The 9,992-nt window shown below is 50.8% G+C and overlaps 1 protein-coding gene across 1 annotated transcript; it reads left to right on the plus strand.

The window, feature by feature from the left end:
- The first annotated feature begins 1,833 nt into the window (after positions 1–1,833).
- LOC144670172 (basic leucine zipper transcriptional factor ATF-like 3) lies at positions 1,834–9,679 on the plus strand. The gene is made up of 3 exons (XM_078532645.1): positions 1,834–2,170; positions 3,769–3,873; positions 6,766–9,679. Exons 1-3 carry the CDS (start codon positions 2,063–2,065, stop codon positions 6,979–6,981), a joined length of 429 nt encoding a protein of 142 aa, XP_078388771.1. The 5' UTR covers positions 1,834–2,062; the 3' UTR covers positions 6,982–9,679.
- The last annotated feature ends 313 nt before the right edge of the window (positions 9,680–9,992 follow it).

Raw genomic sequence — 9,992 nt, forward strand, 5'->3', positions numbered from 1 at the left:
CCCCTGAGGTACCGCTCACAGACAGACACTGGACTCGGTGCAGTTTACACACTCCCTTCTTTGTGCAGTTGTGCTTCTTAAATCCTGATCTGCTATCCAGGTCTTCTTGAGGAATGTTGAGCCTGAAGTTTACCCCTATGACAAGACCGGCAGTGCGATGCCACTGCAGTTGAATAGCCTTCTGGTGCACACTGTCCATGTGCGTTGACCAGCCCTGTGGGTCCACTTCTCTGCCAGGTCCTGTTAGGATCTGACAACACTCGCCCTTTCGCGATAGCAAATCTAACCCTCTGGCCCGACAGCCGCGCAGAATAGATTGATGCTGCACAGGAGGAGGTCATTCTGCCCATCGTGCCTGTGCTGGCTCTTTGAAAAAGTTATCCAATTAGCCAATCTCCACTAGCCCCTGCTCTTTCCCCACAGCCCTGCCGATTTCTCCGTTTCAAGTGTCGGAGGTGCCCCCTTTCAGTCAAGATGTTAAACCACGGCTCTGTCTGCTCTCTCAGGTGGATGTAAAAGGATCCCATGGCCACTATTGGAAGAAAAGCAGGGGAGAGTTTTCCCCGATGTCCAATATTTATCACTCAGCCAAGACGGCAAAGCAAATGCTGTTTGTGGGAGCTCTCTGTGCACAAATTGGCAGCTGCGTTTCCAACAACCTTGGTTCTCCAACTGGTGTCTATGGACTCCTTGCTGGGACAACAAATATGCTCCTGCTCTCCCCGTGCTTCTGTGAGAGAGGGGCCAAGAGTGTGGGGCACGGCAGGTCTCGAGACCATAATAGCATCGTGGATGGTTAAAGTCAACGAAAACCTACAATTTATCTTGTTGAGTCACAACCTTATCATCTCTCTGTTGGCCAACTCACTCACTTGCAGTCCTGCTCAAATCACTCAAACTCACCCCAGAGACCCACAGGATCAGTCTCCCTTGGGACAAGAGGTGTCCCTGACCCGGGACAATCCCTTAAAATATGGGTCAGTCAGTCACTCTGTTCGTACTGTGACTATTATCTCGCAATAGTATTACAATCTGGGTGTTTTTTTTAATTCGTTCGTGGGATGTGGGCTTCGCGGGCTGGGCCAGCATTTATTGCCCATCCCCAATTGTCCCTTGAGAAGGTGGGGGTGAGCTGCCTTCTTGAACCGCTGCAGTCCCTGTGGTGTAGGTGCACCCGCGGTGCTGTTAGGGAGGGAGCTCCAGGATTTTGACCCAGCGACAGTGAAGGAACGGCCGATATATTTCCAGGTCAGGATGGTGTGCAGCTTGGAGGGGAACTTGCAGGTGATGGTGTTCCCATGTGTCTGCTGCCCTTGTCCTTCTAGGTGGTAGAGGTGTGGGGAGGGGCGTGTTTACTAATCCATTTGACAGGTCCATCGATCAAAATCAAAGGGTTTGAGAACCATCCTCCAACAGCAGTGTCCACCTTTGGGAAAAGAAACGAAATTGACTGTGAAAAAAGGACATTAAAGCTGTTTCACAAAAGTTCAATTCCCTTTCAGCCAGAACTTACTGAGTTTAAAACAATACTGAACTGATACATGTACTTTTTTAAAAAAAAATGAAATTCTCGGTTTGATTTCCAGGATTTTACCATACATCTTGCACAACAAAAAAGGTTATTTTTCAGCACTATTTTAAACTCTACGTGTGGGTGGCCCTACCGGACAATGCAAGAGAGAGAGAGAGAAAAAATAACAAGAGAAGAATCACAAGGCTAAACTCGGGGGAGGGAAGAAGCAGTGGGACTTTCCCAGCCATGTGACTTCCCTGCATTAACCTATCCAGTGTTTTCCTCTCAGTGGCTGAGGGCACGGCTTGTAATAAAGTGAAACTGAAGCCAAATTCCTATAAAGGGAAGCTGGGCTGCACTGAGGCTGGTTTCTTTGCACAGACAGACAGACAGAGAGAGACAGACAGAGAGAGAGAGAGAGAGAAAGCTCGTCCAGCAAGTGACAGCCCGAAGCCTCCTGTCCTTGGAGCGTTTGCCCTTCTCGTTTCTCTGCAACTTTGTGCACTGTGTGCGCTCCACCACCCCCATCCCACCGCCCACGGAAGTTTTATGAGGTTTCATAACTTCTCCTCGCCCTGCAGCATGGCTGGTATGTGCACAGCCATGGAGTTCTCTCCTGAATTTGAAACGGACGATTCCAGCCAGAATTCTGAAAAGGTAACTCTCTCTCTCTGCCCACGCTCTCTCCCCTTAGTTTAATGGTTTGCCCTGACCTGGGAGGTTTGATTGATGAGGAAATTCGTGTGTGTGTGTGTGTGTGTGTGTGTGTGTTTTATTTTAAACAGGAGTTCTTGCTGTCCACTCATGTATTTATATCAGGCCAGGAGTGACTCACCGCAGGCAAATGGCCAAAGTGTTCAATTTCTCGGTTCTGTTGACTGTCAGCTGTGTGTGGCTCAAGGTGTCACCTCGTCACTTCTCTCTGTGACAGTAGCTTGTGGGTTTGAGCCCCGCTCCAGAGACTTGAGACCATATGACAGGCTGACACTCCCGTTGCCAGTGCTGAGGGAGTGCAGCACTGTCGGAGGGTCAGTACTGAGGGAGTGCTGCACTGTCAGAGGGTCAATACTGAGGGATCGCTGCACTGTCAGAGGGTCAGTACTGAGGGAGCGCTGCACTGTCAGAGGGTCAGTACTGAGGGAGCGCTGCAGTGTCAGAGGGTCAGTACTGAGGGAGCGCTGCACTGTCGGAGGGTCAGTACTGAGGGAGCGCTGCACTGTCGGAGGGCCAGTGCTGAGGGAGTGCTGCACTGTCGGAGGGCCAGTGCTGAGGGAGTGCTGCGCTGTCGGAGGGCCAGTGCGCACTGTCAGAGGGTCAGTACTGAGGGAGTGCTGCCCTGTCGGAGGGCCAGTGCTGAGGGAGTGCTGCACTGTCGGAGGGCCAGTGCTGAGGGAGTGCTGCGCTGTCGGAGAGCTAGTGCTGAGGGAGTGCTGCGCTGTCGGAGGGCCAGTGCTGAGGGAGTGCTGCACTGTCGGAGGGCCAGTGCTGAGGGAGTGCTGCGCCGAGGGAGGGCCGCGCTGTCGGAGGGTCGGCGCCGAGGGAGGGCCGCGCTGTCGGAGGGTCGGCGCCGAGGGAGGGCCGTGCTGTTGGAGGGTCGGCGCCGTGCTGTCGGAGGGTTGGCGCCGAGGGAGCGCCGCGCTGTCGGAGGGTCGGCGCCGAGGGAGCGTCGCGCTGTTGGAGGTTCTGCGCCGAGGGGGCGTCGCGCTGTTGGAGGTTCTGCGCCGAGGGGGCGCCGTGCTGTCGGAGCGACCCTCGGTGCCGAGGGAGCACCAGACTGTCGGTGCCGAGGGAGCGCCGCACTGTCAGAGGTGCCATCCTTTGATAAGACCTTCGAGGATCAGTCTGACTCCTTGGGTGCACATAAAAGCCACCATTTGAAGAACTGCTGGGGACCTCTCTTCAGTCTGCTGTAACTAACATCTATCCCTCAACTAACACCCTAACCCTGGTGACACCTCAGTTGCTCTTTGTGGGATCTTGCTTTGTGCAGTAGTTGGGTACTATGTTAACGGGTGAGTTCATAGGTTGCAAAGCGCTTTGGGTAGTCTGAAGGATGCGAGGAGAAGCGCTATTTAAATGCAAGTTTTAAAGGACTCTTATTATGACGGCTGGAGGTTCAGCGGGAGATGTCGCTTTTGGATTAAGTTGAACTTGCCAACTAAGAAGGCACTTTGGCAATGCGAAGTGTGTGTTTGGGGAGGGAGAGGTGACCATTGCCCATGTTGCTACGATTACTGACCTTCTGATGTGTGCAGGATTACGAGGGTGACGATAAAAAACTCAGGCGGAGAGAAAAGAACCGGATCGCAGCCCAGAAAAGTCGCCAGAAACAGACACAGAGGGCGGACAGTTTACACCAGGTAAGCACTCGGTGGCGGGATCGAACCCAGGCTCGTGTTGGCGCCAGCTTGTATCTGCTCAAAATTTGTTTGGCTTGTGCCCTCCGCCAAAACCTCCCAGCTGAGGAGAAGGCCATTCGGGCCCTGGTGCTGGTGCCAGCCCTTTTGAGAGAGCTATCGAATTGGTCCCGCTCCTACCTGCTCTTTCCACTGAAGATTTCAAAAGCTCAGAGGTTGATGCGTGTGGGTTTTAGGGAATTTAACGCCACGTTATTTTCATTGGGTTGGGAGAAGCTCATCGACTGAAGGCAAGGGAGGAAGGGCACCGAGTGCATTGTTCATTCAGGGAGCTGACACAGATATGATGGACCGAATGGCCTCCTTTTGTGCTGTAACAATTCTATGATTCTGTGGCTGTCTTACTCTCGACAACAGTTGAGCTTGCTGAATAAATGAGGGTCTGTTAATTCTAATCCTTGCTGAGTTATTTTTCCACCCAGACTTTGGAGTTGAGATGTATGCGAACTGGAGCTTGCAGTAACACAGAGCACAGTAGCTGCGAATGAGAGAGTGGGAGAGAGTGCAGTTTAACCTCTGATCATGTCTACTTGTCTCTAACTGACCGGCCTTCACTTGTATTGGTTCTGAAGGGGAGATGGTCAGTCTACACCTGCCCCCTCCCAAACCAAAGATTCCGCCTGGTGCAGCCGCACAGGGTTCTGCGTTCCTGATTCACTCTCTTATGTGATTCCTGCATGGCCGACCTCACTGGAAACGCCAACGTTGTGTGTGGAAAGGCCAGGTCAAAAGAGGTGTCTTCGGCCGCCTCTGTTCACCATTCAGGGCTCGAGCCCCTCGGAGGGTCCCGGGGAGCAGGGGAATTGTCCATCGGAAGTTCAGACTTCCCGGGCAATTCCCAGGGAGTCTTTGCGTCGCCACTTCTGACACAAGCTGCATTGCAGCAAGGACTCGTGCCACAGACCGGTACTGTGTGGCGCAGTGCCCTTGGGTGCTGTGAGGCTGTGGGCAAGGATGCTGGCCTACCACACACACACACACGCACACACACGCACACCCTGCCAACAGTGGCCATCAGGCAAAATGGTCGGTAGGACGTGGTACCACTGGGCAGTAGGCAGCTAGGTGGCTGCATCACCGTTGCCACTCTCGGCTAGGAATGTGCTGGTTAGCTTGTGGGAGGGGTTTGCAAGAACATACGACGCCACGAAACAAATAGAGGGGCAGGTTAAGGCAGCCACCCAGTCATTGAATGCCCCTTCTGCCACAAATAACCACAACTCCATGGAGCCGGGCATCAAAATTTCAAACGGTGCCATGCCATCAGAGAAAGACGGGGCTGGGTATTGAGGGAGCGTTCAAGAGGACAGAGGTCCCAGAATGAAAATTCCCTTTAACTCACTACTAACTGTCGCTTGGGAGCACAGAACTGCAAAAAAAGCAACAAAGGCCCAAATCCTGGGATCAGGGTCAGACACCCTGTTTCCAAACAAAACCGCTACCCACTCACCTTCCTCCAGTTTTTCTGGCTAATCCTCTGATGGAGCATCCTGCAGAACTCAGCGCAGGAAACTTCGTAGGGGGACAGTGGAGAGAATCTGCTTTTTTATGGCACTAGCTGCTGTATTCTGTTGCAGTAAAGGGTTTAAATGCCCCCAAGCTGCTCAGTATGTTAGCCTGTGAGCGAATGGGTGAATGTGTAGGTGTGTAAGGGGGTAGGGCAGGTAAGGTAAGGGGATTGGGTGGCAGGTGGGTAAGGTGGCAGGTGGGTAGGGTGCTGATGTCGAGTCAGGGGTCAGAGGAAGTCGGGGTGGGGGGGGGTTGGTGAGTGGAGGCTAGTCAGGTCGGGGAAGAGTTGGGTGGTGGGGACTAGTCGGGTTGGGTCAGAAAGGGGGAGTTAGGGAGACGTAGTAGTGCGTCAGTTGTTTTACAAAAATAAAAACAGCTGGAAAAACTCAGCAGGTCTAACAGCATCTGCGGAGAGGAATACAGTCAACGTTTCGAGTCCGTGTGACTCTTCATCGGAACCCACTGATCTGATGAAGAGTCATACGGACTCGAAACGTTAACTGCGTTCCTCTCCGCAGATGCTGTTAGACCTGCTGAATTTTTCCAGCTGTTTTTATTTTTGTTTCAGATTTCCAACATCCGCAGTGTTTTGCTTTTATCTCAGTGTCAGTTGCCCTGGAGTTAGACTAGGATTTTTCTGTCTAACATTTCCCGGGTAACTATCCAGATAAGTAAGTCAGAACTATCTGAAGTCTCCAGCCCTAACTCAAGAGTTGGAGACTTCTTTGGAGGTTCCCGGGCACCAGGGGAATTGCCCGTCAGAAGTTCAAACTTCCTGGGCTATTCCCATGGAGTCTTTGCGTCGAGACTTCCAAGGGAGCCTGAATCGTATCTAGAGAGATAGATCCGGTCTCCAATGGTCCAGAGACTGGAAGATCTGGGCCTTCCATCTTGTACTCACCAGGCTATAACACAAGAATGCCAAATTTCAAAGGGAGCAATATTGTCGCTCCCATTGAGATTAGGTGTTCTTGTGAATCTGTCCTGATGAGTGCAAGATGAAAAGCTCCGACGGCATTCCTCTTTTTCTTCCCGGCAATACTGACTACTAATTGCCAGAATTAACAAAAAGCTGCATTGAAGCAAGGACTCATGTCACAGATTGGTACCGTATGGCATAGTGCCCCCAACACACAGTGACAGGTAATATATCAGAGCTGGGGGCGGTGGGGGGGGGATATCGGGGGTTGGGGGCTGAGAATGTGGGGGGTTAACGGGAGGGAGATGAGAATGCGGAGGGGGCGGGGGAATGCCCGGTTGCAGTTTGTTTTTACTTTTGTAAACGAAGCCCCTCTTGGTTACAAGCCTCTTGTTTTGCACCTCCAGGAGTACGAGCAACTGGAAAGAGAAAATGCCTCGCTGAAGAAGGAGATCCAGAGCCTGAGGGATGAGCTGAAACAGTGGAACCAGGTTGTACAGCAGCACGAGCCACAGTGTGCCATGCTGACTGCGACCAGCGCTCCGCTCATCAGCAAACAGCAGGTCGATGTGACAGACTTTCTACCTGAAGACTGGCGGGAATCCGAGCTCTTGACGTACTAGACTGCGATGCCAGAGAGTACTGCATACTTTCAGAGGGCACAGTTCAGTAGCAAGTGGGCTCCAGTGCACTCGACTCTGACTGCCTTGTCGTGCCCCCCATCTTTAAGGACTTGACGTACGAGCTTAACAATGCTGGGCCCGGGCACCCTGAGATTGCAAGAAGAACTTGCATTTATATAGCGACTTTCACAGCCTTAGGACGTTCCAAAGCGCTTTACAACCATAGTTGTACTTTTAGAAGTTACAATGTGGGATTGTGTTTCTGTAGTCCGGTGATATTGTCGCTCCAGCACGATTGTTTTGGACTATTTCCAAAGCCCTTTGGTGAGGAAAAGCAGATTCTATGGATTGTATGGACGTGTACGTGTGTGTGTGTGTGTGTGCGTGTGTGTGTTTTAAACTCTGTATTGGCTGTAAGGTGAAACCTTTTTTGTCTCTCCACTCTTTGAAGAGACCCAACAGTGAGTCCATGCTTTGCTAACGGCTCAGTGAGGGGAGGAAGCGGTTCAGAGCTCGGGAAGTGGTTTGCGTCTGCCCAGATGAGACAGTGTCCAATCCTCGGTTTGCCTTGAGCTCATCAGCCCTGAGAGAGTCGACTCCCTTTGCCTTAAGTACTGGTTCACTACCTTGCCTCAAATGTGCTGTCTTTTTTCCTTCTTCCAAAAATCCAATCGCACATATTGTTTGAGTTGCAGGTGTGAGTGCACTTTTTAGGTGGCTAGCAAACTGCCTGTATAGAGCTTGAGTTTGCTGTTGTGGACCTAAAGGAGCTTAAAATGGTGCGAGCCAGGTGATGTCAGGAAGCACTTCTTCACACAAACGGGAATCTGGAACTCCCTCCACCATAAAGCTTTGGATGTTGGCAGCCAATTGAAAATCTCAAAACCGAGATTCGTAGATTTTTTTTTCCTCTTTTATGGAACCAAGGGGATCAGCTACGAGCTAATTCGAGGGGCTGAACGGCCGCCTCCTGCTCATATTGGTGGGGGGGGGTGGGATTGGGTTGCGGAGGAGGTGACACGGGAGAGAGATTGGACAAAATGTGGTGTCTCTCTCTCTCTCTGTCTACCTTCCCTGCAGATTGAGCTGCAGCCACACAGCACTGTGATCTATCCCAGAGTAGGGCGTGTGCAACAGCCTCACAGTTTCCACTGAAATCATTTTCCTGAAGCAATCTCCATTGTCCTGCTGCGAGACATCTTGGCCTTAATCTTTTAACACTGCCGGCTGATTCAGCACGAACACAAGAAATAGGAACAGGACTGGACCATTTTGCCCCTCTAGCCTGTTCCGTTACTCAGCAAGATCGTGACTGATCTTCCAACTCAACTCCACCTTCCCGCACTTACCACAAATCCCCCGATTCCCATGTTATCGATCTCTGTCTTGAATAGGCTCAACGGCTGAGCATCCGCAGCTCTCTGGGGTGGAGAATTCCAAAGATTCACACCCTTCTGAGTGTCGAAATTTGTCCTCATCTCGGTCCAAAATGGCCACCCCCTTATCCTGAGACTGTGACCCCATGTTCTAGATTCCCCAGCTGGGGGAAACAACCTCTACCCCATCGAGCGCATTAAGAATTTTATATGATAATAATGAAACTTGACATCTCTCATCTTTTGACATCTCTCACTTCCCATCCTTCTAAACTCCGGGGAACATAGGCATAGTCTACTAGAGAGTTGGTTGAGAATTCGGTTCCCAATTGCTCTGAATTGTTTTGATTCGGTGCCTATCCCACAGCGCCACTGGTGATTGAGACACCAACATAGACCGCTGGGGTCAAATGGCCTATATGAACTTCTATGTGTTTCCACAGCACCACATTTTAGGCAGGCTTAGAGGGCACAAAGCTGATTGCACCAGAGATGAGGGAGTTCGGTTAAATGTGGAGAGATTGAAGAAGCTGGGATTGTTCTTAGAGCAGCGAAGGTTAAGGAGGAGATTTAATCGAGGCGTTCAAAATCGTGAGGGGATTTTGATAGAGTAAATAAGGAGAAACTGTTTCCACTGGCAGGAGGGTCGGTAACCAGAGACACACAGGTTTAAGATCATTGACAAAAGGACCGGGGGCGGGGGCGGGGGAGGAGAATTTTTTTCTTTTTATGCAGTGAGCTGTGGTGATTTGGAACGCAACGCCTGAAAGGGCAGTGGAGGCAGATGCATTGGAACTTTCAAAAGGGGAATTGGTAAATACTTGAAGGTTGAAAGAAATTGCAGGGATATGGGGGAAGAGCAGGGAGGGAGGAGTGGGGCTGATTGGATAGCTCTTTCAAAAGAGCCAGCACAGGCACGATGGATTGAATGGTCTCCTTCTGTGCTGTATCGACCTATACGTTTTCCTTTGTGACTGTGGAGAGGAATGTGTGGAGTTGTGTGCGTTAATTCCCGAATTCCTGTAAGATAGATGGAGTGCTGTGCTGCATGGGCACTACCCATGTTGTTCAGATGTAGCCCACTATACAGATGTCACGTGCAGGAGTTTACCTTGAGGAGGAGCTGAGGAAGCTCGCAGCATTATAGCAGCCGTTCTTGCCAATGAAATTATACACTAAACAGGAGTAAGCTCTACACTGTCCTTTACCTCTGTAAAATATACCTTCAATTTGTAAAAAATAATCTATAAATTGTGGAAATCCAATTTGGGTATCGACATTTAGTTGATTTAAAAATAAATAAATAAAAACGAGAAAACAGATTCAGACTGTGTCAACACCCTTTTCCCTCATGATAAGGTTAGATGGGAGGGATCTGGTCTCCTACTAGCACCTTCCCTGGCCAGCGCAGGTCACATCTGTGGGTGCAAAATGTCAAGGAGAGAACGTGGGGCGGGTGGGAGGGGGGAAGACTCACTCGTTTTTAGTGTCACACGCTGCAATGAAAAATAAGTCTTTTAAAAAGTTGTGGAGGGGGAAAAAAAATTTCCCCCTCCCCCCCCCCCCCCCACCTCGCCGAAAGGAAAAAAAAAAGCCTCAGAAGCTCGAAAAGCGGGTCATTTACGAAAAACTCAA

This window comes from Cetorhinus maximus, chromosome 31 (assembly GCF_964194155.1).
Source record: "Cetorhinus maximus chromosome 31, sCetMax3.hap1.1, whole genome shotgun sequence".
Lineage (NCBI taxonomy): Eukaryota > Metazoa > Chordata > Chondrichthyes > Lamniformes > Cetorhinidae > Cetorhinus > Cetorhinus maximus.